Source organism: Sus scrofa, chromosome 5 (genome assembly GCF_000003025.6).
Source record: "Sus scrofa isolate TJ Tabasco breed Duroc chromosome 5, Sscrofa11.1, whole genome shotgun sequence".
Taxonomy (NCBI): domain Eukaryota; kingdom Metazoa; phylum Chordata; class Mammalia; order Artiodactyla; family Suidae; genus Sus; species Sus scrofa.
Window position 1 is genome coordinate 57,749,915 of NC_010447.5, and position 23,510 is coordinate 57,773,424.

At 39.0% G+C, this 23,510-nt stretch overlaps 1 protein-coding gene across 1 annotated transcript; it reads left to right on the forward strand.

Moving 5' to 3' along the window:
- Positions 34-16,874, forward strand: WBP11 (WW domain binding protein 11). Its single transcript, XM_003481683.4, has 12 exons — positions 34-237; positions 1,944-2,065; positions 2,593-2,624; positions 3,785-3,878; positions 6,415-6,611; positions 7,488-7,621; positions 7,835-8,034; positions 9,181-9,372; positions 12,120-12,221; positions 12,563-12,856; positions 13,831-14,013; positions 15,822-16,874. Exons 2-12 carry the CDS (start codon positions 2,002-2,004, stop codon positions 16,253-16,255), a joined length of 1,926 nt encoding a protein of 641 aa, XP_003481731.2. The 5' UTR covers positions 34-237; positions 1,944-2,001; the 3' UTR covers positions 16,256-16,874.

Here is a 23,510-nt window from a genome sequence, read left to right on the forward strand (position 1 = left end):
AGAGACTCTGGTCCTGGAGTTGTCGGTTACTCTCTATGGTTTCAGGGCGCCGAAACGATGAGATTGTCGGCCCGTATGGAGAGGAAGTGACGTAAGGATGGCGGAGGGGCGCGAGGTTTCAAGATGGCGGTGGCTGGGTGGCTGACCGAGAGGCAGAGGTGAAGGCCTCTGCGAAGTCAAACAGGCCAAGAATCGTCCCCTCCCCGCTTCTCACAGCCCCAGGAGCCCAGCAGAGGTGTGAGTGTGCGGGATCGTTCCCCTGTGGTTCTTCATCCTTCGGGTCCCTTCCTGGGGCCCGCGCGGTTGCCCCGGGAACGCCAGGCCCCTGTGCCCCCGCTTTTCCTTTTCGCGGTTAGCGTCTACCAGACCGGGAACTAGGGGATCCCCGAGCCTGGAACGGAGCAGCGTCCGGCGGTCAAGCGCCTGACTTCTCCCGGGTTGGTCAGCGGAGCCTCCTGACGTTGACCGGGTTGCCTTAGGTTTGATGTGATGTCTATACCTGGAATCAGGGTCAACCGTCGCTATGGTTTCGGCAGTTGCTAATACTGTTGGCCCCTTGTTGGACCTGGGCTCCGTTCCTTTGAAGCCTCTTTGGAGGTTGAGAGTTCCGCTGAACAGCCCGTGACCCGATGTCTCTATCGCCTCTGCTTTTAGACAGGAAAGTAGTTTGTGCATAGTCAGGCTCCAGCATCTTCTGTAAAAATTCTCTGTACTTCGTACCTGTTTTAGGCTTCAGGCTGGGGAGAGGAGTGTCAACACCTAAGCCTGAGGGTAATTGAGAGAGGAAAGCAGAAAAGATAAAGCCATCAAAGATGCGAGAGCTTGTATTTGCACCAATTTTGCTTGTTTCCGCTTCCTTTCGCCCCTCACTCCCAGTTTTTGTGAGAAGGAAGCCCTTGACAGGGTGAATTAGTTGTTACTGGAACAGTTTTGAAGCTTTTTAGCAGAAATCCAGGCAGTTGAACACTTGCCGAAAGAGGTATTAACTAATAAACTTGCCTGAAAAAAACCTTCATGAAGGGAAGGGGGACTTACATGGTCTGCTAAAAAAGTGTACCTCATGATTTCTTTTCCACCTTTTATTATTTTCAAGAGCAAGCATCAAAAAGTTAAACCTCATTCATTTGGAATAACAGGAAGAAATAGTGTAATAGTGTCTTAAATTAATTAAAATTTTGACTTACAAAGTATTTTCCCTCAAACACAATTAACGCTTCCAGTGACCTTAAAAAAATACAAATCAGAAGTCAAGTTGATATTAGTAAGAAAAATATGTATCTTGATGTTTATGTGTTTAGAAGCTCTCATATACTTTCATTTTGAATATTTGTGTTTTTAGTTATGTTTTAAGCTTCTGCTTGAGAGTCAAGAATTATATCTGAATTCTAAATCTGCATTAAATAGGCTTAAATTAATGAGTTTTTACTGTCTTAGAGGTGTTGGGAAAACATGCCAGGAAACCAATGAAAGAGGCAAGGGTGAGCTATTTGTCGTTGAGCCCAGTTTTACACACACACCATCCCTTCTTATTCCTTTTCACCCTGCCTATAAATACAGGAAGGATATAGGAAAAGAACTAATAGCTTCTCATGCACATGGTTCATGTCATATTGTTGAAGCGTTTTCTGATTGATTTTTTTTTTTCTATTGATGAGTCAGTATTGTGATCCATAGAAGAAAGTTAACTGACGACTAACTGATATTCATAGTGATCTTCAGGCTCATTACCTTTGTAAATAATAATAGGAATCTGTTGGGGAAGTTGAGACTATCTTTCCTGGGCACTAAAGTCAAGACTAGGGAAAGAATAAGGTCTCAATCAAAGAAATGTTTCTTTTCAGAGTTTAGTAGGAAGAAAATTTTATCAGTATAAAAAGAAATTTTGTAAATATAGGAAAAATCAGTGTGGTTTTTTGTTTGTTTCTTTTTTTTTGTCTTTACAGGTTTTTAGGTTTTGGGCTTTTTTTTTTTTTAAACAAGTAAACCGTACAAATTGTCAACATGGGACGGAGATCAACATCATCCACCAAGAGTGGAAAATTTATGAACCCCACAGACCAAGCCAGTAAGTATCCATTAATGTGAAATGATAAGGAGGAGAAGTGGTAAAAATCACAAGGTTTAGGAAGTCTATTTTAAGCCTTAGAGATCAGCAGTGTTAGGAAGTATCAGTTATAAAATTACCTATTGTTCTCTTGGGCACATGATTAAAACTTTAAGCATACCAAAAAAAGTAGCACCTGTATTTCTAATTTGATTGACTTTCAAAGTAGAATTGGCTTAAAGCTTTCTTTTTGTATTTGGGATTTTAAACAAATTGTTTTTAAGTTTTTGTTTAGTATTTTTTGGCATCTTTTTTCTTCAGAATCATAGCTATTTTTTGAGGGACTTAACAATGTCTTGATTCATCTTGGGTTGATGTAATTGGAAGGGTGCTGTTGGCCTCTAATGGGTAAAATCAAGGAGTGCTGCTAAATCCTACAGTGCCCAGGGTCAACCTCCCACGTTAAAGAATTATCTGTATTAAATTGGAGAAAATGCTAATGTTCAAGACTTGAAAGTTTTATTTTCTTTCTGTCTCCCTCTCTTAAGGAAAAGAAGCTCGGAAGAGAGAATTAAAGAAGGTATGACTTCAGAAGCATCCTATTAGATATAAGTGTAGTTTGGCACATCTTATTATTTGCAATGAGTGGATTTAGAAAACATTTCCAGTTGTTTTTGAGAAAAGATACATTATGCTTCTCATAACAAACCATAAGATTTACTAAGCCAAAGTACTATACTTGCAAACTGAGGTATACAGTTACATTGTTTTTTGTAAGCCAAAATACTATACTTGCAAACTGAAGTATACAGTTACAGACAGATTATTGTAACATAGTTTTTTGGTTTTTGGTTTTTTAGGGCCGCACCTGTGGCATGCAGAGGTTCCCAGGCTAGGGGTTGAATTGGAGCTGTAGCTGCTAGCCTATGCCACAGCAACTCCAGATCCAAGCCTCGTCTGTGACCTACACCACAGCTCAAGGCAACGCCTGATCCTTAACCTGCTGAGCGAGAGGCCAGGGATCAAACCCAAGTTCTCATGGATACTAGAGTCCTTATGGATACTAGTCGTGTTCATTACCACTGAGCTCTATGGCAACTCCAGATTATCATAACATTGTTTATTTGATTACCTTTCCCAGTAACTTAAATAAATACTTTGTAAGACTAATTCTTTTTGCTTTTTATTATAGCATACTGCTTTATTAAAAGCTACTGAATTAGTGGATGGAAGTAAATATGATGCTAAATTCCTTTGGGCATCAATTTTCCTGATTATGTTATTGTGCTTGTGCAAGAAAGCTTCTTCTGAATAAGAAAGGATTTACTTTAGTATCATGTCTTGACATGTTGAAAGAACCTAGTTTTTTAATCATTTTCAACTGTGTTTCATTACTAACATTAAATTCTGTACAGCTTTTCTCTATAATTTTGAAATGTAGCTGCAGACATTGTTAAAAAAACATTTAAATAACTACTGAAGATCTCACAAGATTAAGAAAGCACTTCTAATAAATAACATTTATTTGTCTGAGGTTGAGACATTTTTGAGAGCAAAAAATTAAGTATCTCTGTTTCTGGTGGTTCCCCCCCGCCCCCCCGTAGTTTCTGATGGTTGAAACAGTTGATCAGAAACCAAGGACAAGTTCGACTTTAGTTTAAATGAATTTTTGAAACATTGAAATGAATACTCAGGAGTGTTCAACTTCTTGTAATTCTGCTGTTGTTTCATTTTTCTAAGAACAAAAAACAGCGCATGATGGTACGAGCTGCAGTTTTAAAGATGAAAGATCCCAAACAAATTATCCGGGACATGGAAAAATTGGATGAAATGGGTAAGAGTTTATTAAAGGCTTTTGATAAATTTTTGAGGATTTTAGAACAGGGATAATAGTCTGATACATAGAGACAGGCAGATAATGAGTAAAGCAGCACATACATAAGTAATATAGGAAAGCATGATGGCATGTGATGCTTGGATTTAGTTTTAGTGTTAGAAAAACAAGATGGAGTGGGGGGATATTACAAACTAGAAGTCTCATCTAGAATAAGAGGGAAACCGTTATTTTGCCTAGCTAATTGCTTTTGTAAGATAGCAAAAGCCAGTTTGGCCAGCTCATTTTTCAAGAGAAGCCTGAATCTGGTTTTTGAAATAATCTTGGCATTTTTTGTTTTGTGTTTTAATGTTGGCAACTGCCTTGTAAATCTAAATATTAGACCGCCATGAATATTAGTCAGTTTCCCTTTTTTTTCCAATGAGGAGATCCAAAGATAATTGACCATATAATGAGGATATAGAAGAAATCAAATACTTAAAATTTTATAAAATATCATATAAGGATTTCTTCCTTTTTCACATTTTATGAGATAATTTTATCTAGTCTCATTATGTGCATCTTCATTACCACTGCTTTGTCATAATTGGAATCATATGAAATAAGTGCAGGTTATCTTTTCTTGCATCCAGTTGCTTAAGAATCATCTGAGTGATGCTGCCACTGAAAGTTTTAACCCAACCCACAAATACCCATTCTCTTAACATAAGAACATGGGGTTTTTATTTTTCCTTTTTTAGTAGAAGTTTTCAAACATTCAAAAATAAAATACTCCAGTTACTTAGTGCTTTTTAGCTGTCTAGTTATTGCCGGTTCTGACTTCTGCCCCCTGCTGCCTTTTTTTACAATTGCATGTCAAAGTGATCTTTACAAATTCTGTCTACTAAAAGGTTTCTAAACAGGTTCAGTGGTTTGCCCCAAAACAGTGATAATGAGTGAAAGAGATACAGTGGAACTTATCAATGATGCATTAAATGAGGTTCAGAAAAATCCAGTTATGTGGGATTATGGTATTACAAGCTTTCCAAAATAATGTGTCAGAGCCTGTACAGCCAGCCTGGGCAGGAGTTTTGGGTCAGGCTGCATCATCCCACATCTTTCCCAGATCAACAATAACTAATTGTACTTGTTGCTTCTGGTGTAAATATTGATTGGTACAACTGCTATCCTAGGATGTCAGAATATTACCTATTAAATGACCCCAAATTGTGTGGTTTTCAAAGGAGACAGTAGTAATTAACAGTTTTATCGAGCTCTTACCTTGCTACGTACCAGCTTTTTTTCCATGTTTCCATTTAATCTTCACAGCAGCTTTTTTGGGTAGGTGTGCTGTCCCTATTTTACAGATGAGGAAACTCAGGCGCAGAGATGTTAGTACCTTTCTCAAGGCTACACTAGTAGGAAGTGGCAGCATTGGGATTAAAAGTCAAACATTTAGCACTTTCATTCATCACACTAAGAATAGTGTGGTTTGAGGCTACATTCTTGTGATAGATCATCAGGATTACTAGTTAATAGTATTTAATTTAAAAAAGATGACAGTTAATGCTTGTGATTCTTTAAGAAAAAGGAGGAAGGAACACTATTCATCAGGGCTTTAATTACAAATTACAAAACTCTGTAATACAAACTTAAGTAAAAAGTATGCATTGACTCCTATATTTGGGAAATCCCAGAGGGAAACTGGCCTCAGGAACCAGGATAACATCAGCAAGACTGTTGATCTGTCTGGCTGCTCTCTGTCAGCTAATGAATTTCTTGAGATTGAAGGTGGAACATGCATGTAGAATTGGTGGTGGTTGAGACGTGAGGCCATAGACAGCTCTAAGTTTATTTCATTCCTGCTTGTGAAAGCTTCTTTCTCTCATATTTAAAATCTCAGGAAAGCTCTGTTTCCAGTTTGGATTGTTGCCAGTTGATCTCTGAGTCAGCCACTGGCAAGGGTGAGGGAGATGGGCAAATATGGTGAGTCCTGTTTGTGGGGAGCAGACCTGAAATTAAGCTCCATGTTGAACATGTGGGAAGAGAAAGGCTTATATGGTAGCTAGGCAAAGAACACTAACCCATTTAAAAATAGTAGTTGAGTGGTGAGTGAGGCACTACTGGATATTTTATTTATGATCTCATTTGATCATCAGAGCTTGATTGTGAAGTCCCCATTTTCCAGATTAAGAAGCTGCAGATCAGACTGAGAATTCAAGTAAAGTGCCTAGGATCTCAGAATTAAATGACAGAGCCAGTGTAGTATGTAAACTCAGGTCTGACTATAGCTTCACTGCATCAGGTTGTTAGCATAGAGGAATGAAAATTGATTTTTTATATATATATATAATGATGGGAAAGTCAATTCAGTGACATTTCTTAGAAAAGAAAGTAAAATTAATGACCATCTTAAAGAGGTGGAATTTTAATAAATAGTGCAGTTCTTTTGACAAAAATATCTGATGTCTAGATCTCTTTCGAAAGATATATAATACATAAGAAGATTTTTATTAAGTGACATTTTTAAGTTTCATTTTATAATCTGTTCTTTCAGAGTTTAATCCAGTGCAACAGCCCCAGTTAAATGAGAAAGTGCTGAAAGACAAGCGTAAAAAGCTACGTGAAACCTTTGAACGTATTCTCCGACTCTATGAGAAAGAGAATCCAGATATTTACAAAGAGTTACGAAAGCTGGAAGTAGAATATGAACAGAAGAGGGCTCAACTTAGCCAATATTTTGATGCTGTCAAGGTAATCAAGTTTCTTACAAGAGCTAAACGAAAGTTTTGTGTTTAGATTTGCTCTTAAATTTGTTAATAGATTTGATCATGTTAACTCTCTTTATCTTGGCAGTTTTTTTGTCAAACTAAGCATACACCTACCCCGTTAGCCAACAAATCTAAACCTATGGATTTATGTAAGAGAAATTGATCTACCAACACAGTAATAGCTGAAGACTGGAAACAGCACAGCTGTCATTTTTGTTGTGTATTCATAAAATTGAGTTGTACTCAGTAATACAAAGGAATGGTCAACTGATACTCAAAACAACATAGGAAAAAATTTTTTTTAATGATTGAAGCTCAGAAACATGGTGTCCTTTCTTAATAGTCATGATTCCATTTGTATGAAATTCTACATCAGACAAAACTAATTTGTGGAGGAAAGAATTTGTAACAGTGGTTGCCTTGGAATAGTGTTGGGGATTGACTGGGAAGGAGTTATGAGTATATGCATTTGTCAAAACTCATTGGATTTGTACATGTCATTGTAAATTTTGGCTCTAGATAAAAATGTGAAAAAAAATAGTGCAATTTAGGTAAAGTATGGCTCCGCTTTTACAGATGGAAGCTAGGGGGTAACTTGCTTAGTCATATAGCTTACATATGACAGAAATTCAGCAAAGGCAGACTAATTTTAAAGCCCAGTCTCTACCACTGCATATATACTCTTTGGAAGTTTCAGTTCATTGGCAGTCTTTAGAAATACTGATTTGCAGCTCTCTGTTCTTGTTTTTCATATTTATGTTAAGCAGAAAGAGTCCAGGTTATGAAACAGCTGATATTGAATGTTTAGTGTTGAGGTTTTGGATTACTCTTATCTATCGAAAGCTTCTCTCTCTTTCAGAATGCTCAGCATGTGGAAGTGGAGAGTATTCCTTTGCCTGATATGCCACATGCTCCTTCCAACATCTTGATCCAGGACATTCCACTTCCTGGTGCCCAGCCACCCTCCATCCTTAAGAAAACCTCAGCCTATGGGTAAGGAAATAGAAACAGAATCAAATAGCACTTAGTAAAAGCCCCTCTTGACTGTCCAGTGCCAAAATTAATGCAGCGGGAAATAAAAGTGTGAATGTAAGCATTTCCTCATTTGATTAGATAGGGAATAAGAAATACTTTGAAAATTGTTTAGAAGGGGAAGTAGGTATCTCATTATCGTTAATGTAATTGCTGTAAAAAATTTTTTTGCAGACCTCCAACTCGGGCAGTTTCTATACTTCCTCTTCTTGGACACGGTGTCCCACGTTTGCCCCCTGGCAGGAAACCTCCTGGCCCTCCCCCTGGTCCACCTCCTCCTCAAGTCTTGCAAATGTATGGCCGTAAAGTGGGCTTTGCGTTAGATCTTCCCCCTCGTAGACGAGATGAAGACATGTTATACAGTCCTGAACTTGGTAAGGAGTGACTGTTCCTTTTGCTCTTAGAACCTTTCCACTTTCATTTTTTATGTTGGTTGTTTAACATCTTGTTCACCACCCTTAGAACTTGGGGAACAAATGAGGATATCAGAGTTCCTGTTATGGCTCAGTGGTGATGTACCCAACTGGTATCCACACGGACATGGGTTCGATCCCATGGCCTTGCTCACTGGGTTAAAAGATCCAGTGTTGCAGTTGGCTGTGATGCACGTGGCAGATGTGGCTCTGATCTGGCATTGCTGTGGCTGTGGCAAAGACTAGCAGCTGCAGTATCGATTCCACCCCTAGCTGGGGAACTTCCATGTGCTGCAGGCTCGGCCCTAAAAAGTGAAAAAAAGAAAAATGAGGATACCATGTTACATAAGAACAGGTGGATAAATCATAGAATCAAATCTACTGAAGCAAAAAGGTCATACATAAAGAAGTATAGAAATGTTTATTGTGTTTTCAATTAGACTTTTTTTGAAGGTGTTGCTCTCTTACCATCAGTTTCTTAAGACTTGGATAACGTGGATACCTGTTTCCCTTTTAGCTTCATCATAAGGCTAGAGCATCATTATATATATAGTTACAATGATTGTGTATATGTATGTCTAAGTGGAATTTGTTTTCAAACTTGAACGTTTTAAAAAAAGCTTACATTATCAAAAAGAATTTTAAACCATTGTCAAGTGGAATATTATCAGATTAGGAGTTCCCATCGTGGCACAGTGGTTAACGAATCTGACTAGGTACCATGAGATTGCAAACTTGATCCCTGGCCTTGCTCAGTGGGTTAAGGATCCGGCGTTGCTGTGAGCTGTGGTGTAGGTTACAGACGCGGCTCGGATCCTGAGTTGCTGTGGCTCTGGTGTAGGCCAGCAGCTACAGCTCCGATTGGACCTCTAGCCTGGGAACTTCCATATGCTGTGGGAGCGGCCCAGGAAATAGCAAAAAGACCAAAAAAAAAAAAAAAAAAAAAAAGAAATATTATCAGATTATATGCCTAGCTAATATCTATGTAGAAATTTTTAAAATAAATTAGAATTCTGAGTTAAATAGCATAATTTCTATATTTGGAGGTACCATGTAGTGGAGGATTCAAATATATAACTTGATCCTGGCTCTCTTGTCCCTTTTCAGCTCAACGGGGTCATGATGATGATGTTTCCAGCACCAGTGAAGATGATGGCTATCCTGAAGACATGGATCAAGATAAGCATGACGACAGTACTGATGACAGTGACACTGACAGATCAGATGGAGAAAGTGAAGGGGATGAATTTGTGCACCGTGATGATACTGAGAGAGAAAACAATGAAGAAAAAAAGTCAGGTATGTGCAGGTGCAAGTTCTGTGGTATTGGTCAGTAAAAAAGCATACAGGCTGCAGGCCCTGATTTGTTAGTGGATCTGTTAAAGTAATTGTGAGCTCAGGAGGGATCAGAACTTTATTCGTCTTTGTATCTCCAAAATCTCAAAGTGGTAAGTGGTTGACACATAGTAAGTACTAGATGGATGTTTGTGAGGAAAAATGAATAAATAAATTATGTAGAGTCCACTTAGGGAAAAAGATAATAGCTGTTCAATAGCATAAAGATGTCTTGTCATAGATATATATTGGAAAGAAAGAAGAATAACCACAGAATTATATTAAGAAAACCATATTCACATTGCTGGGTGTTTTTTTTTTAATTAGTCTGTTTATATACTTTATTTGAAGCCGTTTGAATTTCTCTGTTCATGGTCTCTTACATGAACCAAAACCATAATTAAAATAAAGGTACATCTGTGAGTGGAATCATGATTTAATGGAAACATATATTCATAATGTATGTTGTGTGTTTATTTGATTATGATAAATTCAGACTGAGTTACAAGTACTTTTTAAAAGTAGCTGTGGGACTTCCTTCGTGGCTCAGCAGTTAACAAACCCAACTAGGATCCATGAGGATGCGGGTTCGATCCCTGGCCTCACAGCCTGGAACTTCCGTGCGCCACTTTTTTGCTTGCTTTTTTTTTTTTTTTTTTTTTTTGCTTGCTTTTTAGGTGCAGCCCTGAAAAAAAAAAAAAAAAGCTATTTCATTCATTAAGAAAATTACAAAATGTGTATAATCTGTCACACCTCTGTAGTCTTGGTGTTTTGTTTTTTTTTTTTTTTTTTGTCTTTTTGCTATTTCTTGGGCCGCTCCCACGGCATTTGGAGGTTCCCAGGCTAGGGGTCCAATCGGAGTTGTAGCTGCTGGCCTACACCAGAGCCACAGCAACTCAGGATCCGAGCCGCGTCTGCAACCTACACCACAGCTCACGGCAACGCCAGATCATTAACCCACTGAACAAGGGCAGGGACTGAACCAGCAACCTCATGGTTCCTAGTCGGATTCGTTAACCACTGCGCCATGACGGGAACTCCGGTGCTTCTTATGTAATTGTTTTTGCAACCTGCAGCACAGTGTTTATCTGTTAGGAATATTACTAGTGTTAGTATTGAGAATAATGATGAATTTTTCTTTTGATCTTAAGATCTCTTAAGAATCATGGTTGCAAACCAAAAAACAAGTTTACAGGGGTGGGTAGAGAGAGCTGGTAATGAAAAAATGATGGAGGACTCTTAAACGTAGGAGCTAGTACTGGAAAGTAGAAAGCCTCTGGAGCCGCAACAGTTCCCTTTTTCTCTAGACTCATTTGCCTCATTTTCTTTTTTAGTCAGCTGATTTTTCTTAGACTTTTTTTTTTTAATTACTCAATGTATTTATTACGTTTATAGTTGTACAGTGATCATCACAATCCACTTTATAGGATTTCCATCCCACACCCCCCAGACTGTCTCCTTTGGAAACCATAAATTTTTCAAAGTCTATGAGTCAGTATCTGTTCTGCAAAGAAGTTCATTGTGTCCTTTTTTTAGATTCCACATGTCAGTGATAGCATTTTGTGTTGATGTCTCATTGTCTGACTAACTTCACTTAGCATGATAATTTCTAGATCCATCCATGTTGCTAAAAATGCCATTATTTCATTCCTTCTAATGGCTGAGTAATATTCCATTGTGTATATGTACCACATCTTCTTTACCCACTCCTCTGTCGGTGGACATTTAGGCTGGTTCCATGTCTCAGCTATTGCATATAGTGCTGCAATGAATATTGGAGTACATGTGTCTTAGACTTTTTCATTGATGCACATATGCTGGAAATAGTTATCCTGACTATGATTTGACATTCAGCTAATACTGAGTTTTTACTAATGCAAGGCATTTTTCTAGACACTAAGGATACAGAATAAACATGGAACTTTTACCCTCCTGTAAGTGGTTACCAACGAAGAATAAGAACGTTCCCTAATATTGCACCATTTAGCATGTTTAGGTGTCTAGTGGAGAGCCTTTTGTCAGGTTAAGAAGTTCCCTTGTAAGTCTAATTTGCTAAAAGCTTATTACAAAAAAATTTTAAGCATCTTGGGAGTTAGGATGTCGCTAGAGAGTTTTTTCAGAGGTTGTTTATATAATGAATTACATCCATGGCTTTTCTAATGTTAAACCATTTTGCATCTCTGGGACACCAACTCTACATGTTCATAATAGGTTTTTCTTTTAAAACACTATTGGAGTCAATTTGCTTATGATTTAGGTTGGCCAGCAGGTTAGTTTTAGTATTAGGATTATGCTAGCTTCGAGTTCTGGGTAGCATTCCATCTTTTCCTATGCCCTTTTACAGGAAATTTCTATAACTTAACATTTGGCTTGAATTTCCTTGTAAAATTATTTGGGCCAGGTGCCTTTATCACTTCTTTGGCCAGTTTTAAGTGATTAATATTTTTCTAGGAAATTATTTTTATCTGGGTGTTTGATTTTATTGGCATAAAAATGTTAATATTATTCTTTAAATTTGTAACTTTGAAATCACTGTAGCATATATTTACCACCAGTTGGCATTTGATTTACTATCTTTGGTATAGCTATGTCTTTCTGCCAAATAGTGGGTAGCGATTATATCTAATACTGTATAGCATTTGTTTTATAGTAAGTATTCACTGATTTTGTTGATCTCAATCCACTCCAATCTCCCTTCTCGGACCCTTTAGGTCTGAGTGTACGATTTGCAGATATGCCTGGAAAATCAAGGAAGAAGAAGAAGAACATGAAGGAGCTGACTCCTCTTCAAGCCATGATGCTTCGAATGGCAGGTAAGGTGGGGAAAGAACAGTGAATCACCTTTTGGTCTTTCCTTTCTTTGTTTTTCAAAAGTCAAGGTTTGGAGACATTAAGATAAGCTGTCCAAAGTTACATGGCTGCACTGATACTTAAATCCATTCTGTCTTCTTCTAAAACTTGGGCTCGTTCCACTCTGCTACACTAGCATAGAAAAGTAGAATACTATTTTATTCTTATGAATCTTAAGTATTATTAAAGAAGTGGTTTTTAATTTTAAGAAAGCATTTATTGAGCTTGTGTTTCAGGCATTGCTATTTTACAGTTTATAAACAATGAATCAACTCCATTTACCTGATTTAAAATTTTCTTTCAGGTCAGGAAATTCCTGAGGAAGGACGAGAAGTAGAGGAATTTTCAGAGGATGATGATGAAGATGATTCTGATGATTCTGAAGCAGAAAAGCAGTCACAAAAACAGCATAAAGAGGACTCTCTTTCTGACGGCACATCTGCTGCTTCTTCACAGCAGCAAGCTCCTCCACAGTCTGTTCCTCCTTCTCAGATACAAGCACCCCCCATGCCAGGACCACCTCCTCTTGGACCACCACCTGCTCCACCTTTACGGCCACCTGGACCACCTACAGGCCTTCCTCCTGGACCACCTCCAGGTAAGCATTTACATATTGTGAATAAAAAGTCTAAATGTGGTTAAAATGAAGTAATTCCCAAAACTATACATCATTTGCATTAATGATTACTTGTTTCCTCCTGTTATAATTCTGAAAAATATACAACATTTGTATTGATGATTACTTGTTTCCTCCTATTACTGTTCTGGAAGAAATCAAGGATTCTCAAAGGATAAGCACAACTTGCTCATTCTTTATTTACAAGTCATAGTACTTCTGACAGCTGTCTTTTTTCTCCAAAGCGCTTCCTTTTTCAGGATTCATTAATTCTGATATTAATAAGCCGAAGCTGGAGTATATAACTGGGGGTTTTTTTAGTATTACTTTTTTATATGACAAGTTGACCCATTTCTGAGTCGGTGTGAGCAGGACTAGAGCACAGTAAATACTATGGCAGATCCTTCTTCGGTTGGGAATTGTTGAATGTCAGTGTAATCTTGATAGTTAGAGACAGAAGCCATTAGTATAAAATTTTCAGCTTAAAAGTATAAAAAGTATATTTATAATTTGAAACAGCATATAAAACTCATTGGCTAGTTATGGTTTTAGTCCTTCATCCTGTACTCAGCCAATTGAGTCTTCAGTTGAGTTCATCCTCTTCTGATGGATGCAAAGCAACATTACCTACCTTGTGTCATTCTCAGTGGTCTTTGTCTGTATATCTTACTGAGTTTCAGGGGATCCTTAAAGCACCCTGCTTTATATTTTTGTTTCCAGCTTATACTGGAACGATTTAAGAAATCTCATCTTTATAAACTTCCAGCCCAGCAGAGCTGTGATTGAATATGTTTTTTTGGTCAGTGCTGGGAAATAAAGAGAAATGGTCCATAATAAAATTTGAAATTACCTGATTTCAAGCTAAAGTGATAAGTCAAATCATATCTGAGTTACCTTATACCCCAATTACTACTTCAAATATATTTGTGTGACATTAATCACTTTTCTCTTTTCAGGAGCTCCTCCATTCCTGAGACCTCCTGGAATGCCAGGACTCCGAGGGCCTTTACCCCGACTTTTACCTCCAGGGCCACCACCAGGCCGACCCCCTGGCCCTCCCCCAGGTCCACCTCCAGGTCTGCCTCCTGGCCCTCCTCCTCGGGGACCCCCACCAAGGCTACCTCCCCCTGCACCTCCAGGTGAAGCTTTGATTTCTATTTTAAAAGCTTGTCTGTTACATATTTTATTTGCTCTAAGACGTTTTCACACTTCAATATCTTGAAATGAAGGGGTATTTTTTAAATGATGATTTTTGTTCCTAGATTGAACTGCGTTCTTCCAGGTGGTATTTGTGTTTGATTCTGCCTGTCATATGAAAGACTTTTCCCAGCCAGAGACCACTTTGGATTAAATTGTTCATGGAAGACTTTTTTTTTGAGGACTACACTTAGAATTGTGGTCATTCCATACATCTGCATGGGTATCAACTTAAATCTTACAATCAGGAGCTCCCGTTGGTGGCTCAGTGGTAACCTGACTAGTATCCATGAGGATGCGGGTTCTATCCCTGGCCTCACTCAGTGGGTTAAGGATGCGATGTTGCCATGAGCTGTGGTATGGGTTGCAGATGTGGATTGGATCCCACATGGCTATGGCATAGGCTGGTGGCTACAGCTCCAAATCAATCTCTAGCCTGGGAATTTCCATATGCCACAGGTGTGGCTCTAAAAAGACACCCCCCCCCCAAAAAAAAACCACTTATATTCACAGGAAAGGTTTTTTTCCCCATTCTCTCTGCACTGTATCAAGGTTAGATTTGCTGATTTTCTTGCAGTGGTCTTATATGTGGCAGGTATATTTCTGGTTTTCTACACTGTTTCCGTTTATTGTAAAGCTCTTCTTTTAAGCTGCTTGGCTCAGACCTGGACTTTTTTTCTTTCTCTTAGTGGCATATAGAATAATTACAGGTCCATGTAAGCAATAGCATCTTAGGCATGATGAAATTTGGTACTTTACATTCAGTCTTTTTTTTTTTTTTTTTTTTTTTTTAAGGGCCGCACCCATGACATATGGAGGTTCCCAAGCTAGGGGTCGAATTAGAGCTGTAGCCCCCCACCTGTACCACATCCCCAGCAGCACCAGATCTGAGCCATGTCTGCAACCTACACCACAGCTCACGACAATGCTGGCCCACTGAGCGAGGCTAGGGATTGAACCTGCATCCTCATAGATGCTATTCAGATTCATTTCCACTGAGCCATGACAGGAACTCCCAATACCCGACCTTAAAAGAGGCCTCTGAAGAAAATTCAGTCTGCTCTTCCTGGTAAATAATGATGTATGTCTGAGCCATCAGTAGGATGTAAACTCTTTTCCAGTAATGGTTGGCATTGTGATTAGTTAGATTCTCTCATCCAGGGTTAACACTGTATTTCCTGCCCATTGAGTTACCTTTTGAGAGGAGAAGTATTGAGCAGGTCAGTAAGTAATGCAGGAGAATCAAATCCCAACCTTGGTCTTGATAGCATCTGCATTCTACAGGTGGAATGGGATAGACTCTTGGGCTCTCACATTTCAGATTTCACAAATTTGAGATGGTATTTGAAACCAGTTTGGTGTTGTTAATTTTACTTTATAGTTTAAAATAGCGCACTGTTGAGAGGAGAAGAAAACATAAGTACAGGGATACAGACTGAAGGTGAATACTATTTAATAATAAACTATATTCCTGAGTTTCAAATAGCAAGAGCATGATTTCAGCTTATTTTCTATACATTGTCCATTTTTTTTTTTTTTTTTTAATTGTTGAAGTTCCCTGGTGGCTCAGTGGATTAAGGATCCAGCATTGTCACTGCTGTGGCATAGGTGCAGTCCCTGGCTTAGAAACTTCCACATGCCACAGTCATGGCCAAAAAGAAAAATTGTCAACCTGTGTTTTTTAACATCCTTAATGGTAGTTAAATTTTGTTCTCATGATGTTCATCTGCCTGTTTTCTCCCTCATTTAGGTATCCCTCCACCTCGTCCTGGCATGATGCGCCCACCTTTGGTGCCTCCACTTGGACCTGCCCCACCTGGGCTTTTCCCACCAGCTCCCTTGCCGAACCCGGGGGTTTTAAGTGCTCCACCCAACTTGATTCAGCGACCCAAGGCGGATGATACAAGTGCAGCCACCATTGAGAAGAAAGCCACAGCAACCATCAGTGCCAAGCCACAGATCACTAATCCCAAGGCAGAGATTACTCGATTCGTGCCCACTGCACTGAGGGTTCGTCGGGAGAATAAAGGGGCTACTGCTACTCCCCAGAGAAAGTCAGAGGATGATTCTGCTGTGCCTCTTGCCAAAGCGGCCCCCAAATCTGGTCCAGCTGTTCCTGTCTCAGTACAAACTAAGGATGATGTTTATGAAGCTTTCATGAAAGAGATGGAAGGGCTACTGTGACAGTTTTTGATGCCAGAACAGGCTTCTCTTCTCATCGTGGTTCATGGAGAAAGAGGCTCTTATTAAACTTAGGTGAAAGAGCTGCTTTCACTGTCGGGTATTTTTAATTTCAGTTCAAGGAATATCCTAAAGTTTAGCCTTGTTCAGAATTTATTGCATATAAAAGAGGGTATTTCATTTAAAATAGATTGGTTATTGAAGCAGTGCTGCTAACATCCATCCCCTTTTCATACCATCATTTTCATCCCGTTTCTTCCCGTTCTCCACTTCTTTGAAAACTTGTGATCAAGGGGATCTTTGTTACTTATTTGTTTTGATTCTCTTCTTGTGTGCTGTGGGCACTGGAGTAGAGATTTATGGAAAACCAGTTTATTTTATTCCATCTTGCCTTTCATGTTGAGTTATTTTTAATATTTTCTTGTAAATATTTTGTAATATTGTAGTGAAATGGATCACAGTGTCATTTCCTAATACAAAGCAAGATATGTGGGAAGAAAATGTACAATTCTTTGATTAAAATTATTTCCCACTGACCTAAACTTTGAGTGTTTCATGGAATAAATAAATAAATGTTCAACACCAAGATAACTTCTGTGTTACTGATAATGTATAAATATAATATCGGAGTTGCCGTCATGGCACAGCAGAAATGAATCCGATTAGGAACCATGAGGTTGCAGGTTCGATCCCTGGCCTCGCTCAGTGGGTTAAGGATCCAGCGATGCTGTGAGCTGTGGTGTAGGTCATAGACACGGCTCAGATCCCATGTTCCTGTGGCTGTGGTGTAGACCAGCACCTGCAGCTCCGAGCAGACCCCTAGCCTGGGAACCTCCATATGCCACAGGTATGGCCCCAAAAAGCAAAAAGAATAATAATGATCTGTTTTATGAGCAGAAAAGAAGCAAGCATTTAAAACCTAGGTTTTAAGGAAATACCCTTTCTGGTATGGAATGAGAATTTCATTAAAAATGTAGTTAAAATGTAAGTTTCTTGTTTGTTTTGGTTTGGTTTTTTGTTTGGCTTTATCCACGGCATGCAGAAATGCCCAAGGCCAGGGACAAAACCCACACCACAGCAGTGACAATGCCAGATCTGCAGCCTGCTGAGCTGCAAGGTATTTAAATTTTAAAGGATAAAGATCATTATTTTAGGATCATTGTATCAGCTTTTGAGAAATAGAGAGGTTTTAATGATAAGATGATGAGTTTTGGGAGTCCCTTTGGTGGCTTGGCAGATTAGAAATCCAGTGTTGTCACTGCTATGGCTTGGGTCCCTGCTGTGTTTGAGCCCTGCCCCCAGAAATTTCTGTGTGCCACTGAAGGTGCAACCAAAAACTAACAGAAAAGATGATGAGTCTTATTTTTAAAGATTAGACTATTAGCCAGAAAAGGCTACAACTTTTTCTTTTTTGGATTTGACACTTATATGAGCTTTTATTAAAAGCACAGAAAATAAGAATGCTTAACCCTTCAAATTTATATTTTTCGTTACAACATGTTTTTTAACTAATATTGATCCAGTAATGCTGTGAAATGACTTTGACAGGTATTACCCCCATTTTATAGATGAAAGTATTGGAGCAAAAGGGATTATGTGATATATCCAGGGACCTAAATTGTGTGTTTCATACACAAAGACACACACCACATACATATACAGTGAGACAATGTATGCCTGGCCTAAAAGCCAGGTCTTCATGTTGTATCTTAAATGCCTTTCATGTGAATCCCTTACCATCAAAAACTGGTGATATCCTTAAAGGATAGTGCAATGATACACTGAAGTTTTTATTTTCTTACAGCTGATTTCTTTGATGGGTTTAGATTTGTTTACTCTTAGATCTTTTGTGTATGTGACTTGGAAATTACTTATTCTTTCAGATTAAAGTAAATCCTGCCAAAGCAGTCTACGGACCACTTTGGATTTTTTTTTTTTTTTTTCCAAAGTATAATCAAGGGATCAGCTGGCGAATTGAATTTTTCTTTAAATGCAAGGGTGGAATACAATTACATCATCAAATCAGTATTTAAATCTAAGTAAATAATTACTACTTGGTATTTGGTCTGCAATATTTCTTAGTGTTCTTCTTGAAATATATTTTTTCTGGGTGAGATTTGTTTCTCTTTAAAAAAGTTGTGTATATAGTTTACTGTAAAAATCATTTCCTAATATCACTAGTTTTATTTGCTGAAAGCTCTTTTATCAAAGTGTCAACTTATTAATTTCTCCTTAACATCATTTTGAAATTCCTTTAAGGTACTATAAAGTGAAATAAGGATCACAAGGTATGGAATAAACATAAAGCCCACAGGGAAAGACATTTTAAATCCATATTTGTGCTGAATTTGTTTATTCATAAAATACATGTTCATTTTAAAAACTTGAGGGTTAGGAGTTCCTGCTTGTGGCACAGTGGCTTAAGGATCTGGTATTGTCTCTGCAGAGGGTTGGGTAGCTGCGGAGGCACAGGTTTGATCCCCAGCCTGGGAACTTCCATATGCCATGGGTGAGGCTGATGAAACATAAAACATCCTGAAAAAACTTCAGGGTTAACATAAAAAAGAAAAGAGGAACATGAAAATACCACTTTCATGGAGAAAACCAAATAGAGCAACAGAAGTTATTTAATAAGATGCTGAGTATTTCTTTATCATTTTTTATTTTTGTTTGTTTCCACTAATAGAACAGGGATCAGCAAAATTTCCATAGATATTTGGGGCATTGGGAGCCACGAAGTCTCTGCCACAACTAATCAACGCTGTCTTCGAAGTGTGAGACCTGCAGTACCGTCAGGTGGTCCGTCACACTCCACAGCCACATGGAAAGGGACCCAGGAGAGAAAGAGGTGGGCCTGTGAGGGAATCTGGGCACTGCTGAAGGCTGGAGACCCAGAGTGTGTGGTTTCCCTGTTGGGAGGGCTGTGGGAAGGGGGATCCTCAGGACAAGTCAAGGCTGGAGTTCGCAGAGGGAATGTGTGTTCAGAGCACGTGGTTGGAGCAGAGGCTACCTGATGTCCTCATACCCTCACTGCTTAACTCACTACAACCAGGCAGAATCCTGAACCTTCCCTCTTGCAAAGGCCCTCTGATGCCCTCTACTCACAGAGCCTCCACTGAGCCACAGAATGATGTGATAACTTTCCCAGGGTTACACAACTAGGGGAGCAGAAATTCAAACTGAGGCAGTGGACTGGGGGAGGCAGGTGTAGAATGAAGGACACTGGTCCAGCTTAGAACAGCTGAGGTTGAACTCCCTGTGGAAATCTTAATTGGTGGGTAAAGTGTGAAGCTCAGGAGGCAGGTGGGGGATGTGTACCATAAACACTGAGAGACAAGGGAATACAAAAGTGAAGTAGAAAATATAAATACAACAATAGCAGTAGTTTATTCAGCTCTTACCATACATTAGACACTAAATACTTTATGATAAGGGAGAGAGATTATTATTCCAGCTTTATGCATGAGAAAACCAAGACTTAGCAAGCTTATAAATAAATCTCTCGATTTTTATTGGATTGAATGCTTTATTTTTCTGACCTGAGTTCAAATCAGAATAACTTATCGGTTTCTATTTGGACCAAACAATAGGAAGCAAGGTATTGGAAGAGGGGAGGAAAAGTGACATCATGGTATTTACTTAATATATACATTTAGATATATAAAAATTGTGTATAATTATGCATATATAAGGTATTTACAAATATAAACTTAAAGCATAATGTACTATTAGAAATACATGGATTATTATGTTAAAAATAGCAGGACTTTCTGACCCTATGTGAAGACACACAAAATGACAAATTCAAGATAAAATGTTCCTTGATGAACATGAAAACACGGAGATGGTGTCAGAGGATTTGGATGTTCACAGCACATAAATGTGGGACTGAAATACGCACAGACAGAAGTTTCCTTCTGTGCATGGTGCTTGGCCACTGCCAACATTCACCTTATGTTTTCATCCATTTCCACAGCCCAGCAAGCTCCCTTCTCCATGTCAGATTTTTTCCTTCAGTTACTGAGAAAGCGGAAAGCAGCCCATGACAACTTGAAACTGGCCTCGACCCTCAGTCAGGCCTTGGTTTTGCTGGGAGTTTGCCTGATACAGCTGCACCTTGGGGCTCTATGGACTATAAACTATTCCATACCCATGAGGTCATTCTGTGACCATGAAAAATCAAAACAAAAATACATCAGGAGGCAAAAACATGAGCATTGTCCAAACCACAAAAATGACCAAAGAGTCCCCTGTGCTGGTCAATATGCATTAGCATCTTCACCTGTTTCAGCTTTAGCCTCGCTTCCTTCCATGTACCCCATTAGACGTATTAAGCTACCAAGTCAAAAACTTAACTCTATTCCCAACAGCACGCAATCCTAGGCCAAGCTTCAAATCTATAATAAATCCTAATACTTTGAGTGAGATACCTCATACCTTCCCATTATGTGTGTTCCTTGCTACAAAGAGCAATAAAACCCAGCTTACTTAATAACAGGTATGTTCCTAATGGTCTTTGGCTAGAAAGCCAGGACGAAAATGCAGATTCAGCTAAAGTGCTCATTAAGTGGACTAGGACTCTCAAATGCGAACATCTGGGAGCCCTTGTGATTCCCTCTGGATGAGATGCCACCTGCTCAGGGCTAGGGAGTGAAGTTCACATGGAATTGAGTTCCTACATTTTGTTGTAGCACTTCAATGTTGTGTTTGTTTCCCTGGAGATAAGATCTCTTAGATTTTTATTTTTTACTTTAGTATTCTTCAGTAAAATTGTTTTTGTTCTTCCATTCCCAGCTTGCACTGCTTGTTAGCTTGCTTGATACTCAGAGTCATGTATAAGAGGCCAAGTCCACAGGGAGAGGATAGACAGAGGCTGGATAAGTCTGTTTTGGGGAGCTAAGTCTGAGGAGGTCATAGGTCTCTTCAGACCGGTGACCTTAGGACCAACTTGCTTTGGGGCATGGTTTCTAAATCTAATGAAGATTTCTTCACTCTTGTCCTTGTGTCTGAGAATTGGTCCATTTGGTTTTGTCCGCCTGGACCCATAATTGGTGATGACTGGCTATTGGCCAAGTCCTGAGGATCAAAAATTACACATCTTTACAAACCATTGTATTTCTCCTAGTCCTCACAATCTAGAACCTCACCTCTTCCAGGCCACGCACGTGCTTCTTTCATGTCTTTTCACTGTAACAGTAGTTTGTACACCAGCCTCACGAATAGACTCAATTTCATTAGTGATATTTTGGAGCTACTGTGGCCATTTGGGCTTTTAACATGAACAAGATAGCTCATTTGAGAAGTACTTTAAAACAGAAAGTAAACAAATCTTCATGAGCAGTTTGCTTGTCTAGTCTGTCTAAAAGAAAGACAATTTTGCTTAACATAGGCCTTATCCTTCCTTTGTTTCCATAATTTGGAGTTAAGTAGTGCTGGCTTTTTAATTGCATGGCTTGATAAAATTATCAAAGACCCCAGTTGCTATCCTAATGTGCTGTCATTCTTTTTGGGTGTAGATATAGGTTAAAATGTGTTTTTCAACACCGAAACTTTCTTTCCTCTCCTTGTAGAGAAAACAAAATAAAGCTTTACAGTAATAATTTCATGTCTGCCCGAAGCCCGGTGGCTTCCTTTCTTTCTTTCTTTCTTTCTGTTACTTTTGACCTCCATTTCTCTCTAAACATTGAAACATTAGCTAATTAACTTGTCAGGGTCAAATATCTTGTGCTAAATCATTCTAAAATAATGATATTGGCTTTATGAATTAGTAAGTTACCCCTATTTCTATAACTTCTTTAAAATTAAAACTTAAAATGAAAAAGCTGATTAAAATTAAAATACGTAAAAAGATTTATTCAAATAGATGGAATGATAACTACATTTTTTTCTTTTTTTTTTTTTTTTTAGGGCCACACCCAGGGTATATGGAAGTTCCCAGGACAAGGACTGAATCTGATCCACAACCAGGCTGTTGGATACTTTAACCCACTGCACTGGGCCGGAGATCAAACCCGAGCCTCCACAGCAGCCTGAGCCACAGCAGTCAGATTCTTAACCCACTGCACCACAGCAGGAACTCCAAAAGATATATTCTTAAATGTTACTTTACCAATATTCTTCTTGGCTTTTTTTTTTTTTTTAAGTGTTTTTTGCTGTCACTGTGTATACCTCGAATTTCTATTTGTGCAATGTGAAAAGGCATCTCCATTCCAGGGCACTGGTAGAGGGAGACTGCTTGCCAGTGGTTCCTGTGTGGGGAAATGGAATAACTTTTAAAGAACATTTTCTAAGGAGTTCCCACTGTGGCTCAGCAGGTTATGAACCCGACTAGTATCCATGAGGATGCAGGTTCAATCCCTGGCCCCGCTTAAGAGGGTTAAGGATCCAGCGTTGCTGTGAACTGTGGGGTAGGTCATAGACATGATTTGGATCCCTCGTTGCTGTGGCATAACCCAGCCTGGGAACTTCCATATGCCACAGGTGCAGCACTAAAAAGAAAAATATATACATATATATATATATATATATATATATATATATATTCTAGTTATATATCGAAGTAAATGCAAATCAGGAAGTGTCAGAGGGGCAGTGATCCAAATGTGAAAAGTCACTCTCTCCGAGTGTCCTTCAGGCCACATCCTCTCATTTCCTTTGTGACCCCTCTTCCTCTACAGTAGAAGAGTGCTCATAGGTCCCCACACGCCCTGTCAGCTGCGTGGACTCACACATATCTCTCTAGATCAATATTCCCTCTGGATGATTTTACCCACCCAGACCATTTTTGTCATGACTCCCAAATTCTGATCTCCAGGCCAGAGATTTTCCCCTGGATTCCCTCCCCTGGATCCTGCCACAGGTACTGCCTTTTGACCCTTGTGCTTCTGTGCAGGCATTTCTATGCCTAGGACATGGTCATGTAAGGCTAGCTCTGGCACTAGACCCATCATCTCAGATGCCACTCTCCCCACCAGGCCAAGGGACACAGGTGCCTCTTCCCTGTGACTCTGACATCCTAAACATCTTTCCCTTCTTGATACGGATCCTGCTAGATTATAATCATCTTTCTTATTATAATCACTTCTCTTGATAACTAGTTATCAATCATAGGCGTAACATGTAAATATATGCTCAATAAATTGCTGAACGAACAGGTTCCATTTTCAATCTGCATAGGTGCACTTAACAAGCTATTAGTTCCAAACTAGGTTGTCTGCAGGGAGAAAAATGCAAACTCAGGTTCATAAGCTTTCACTAT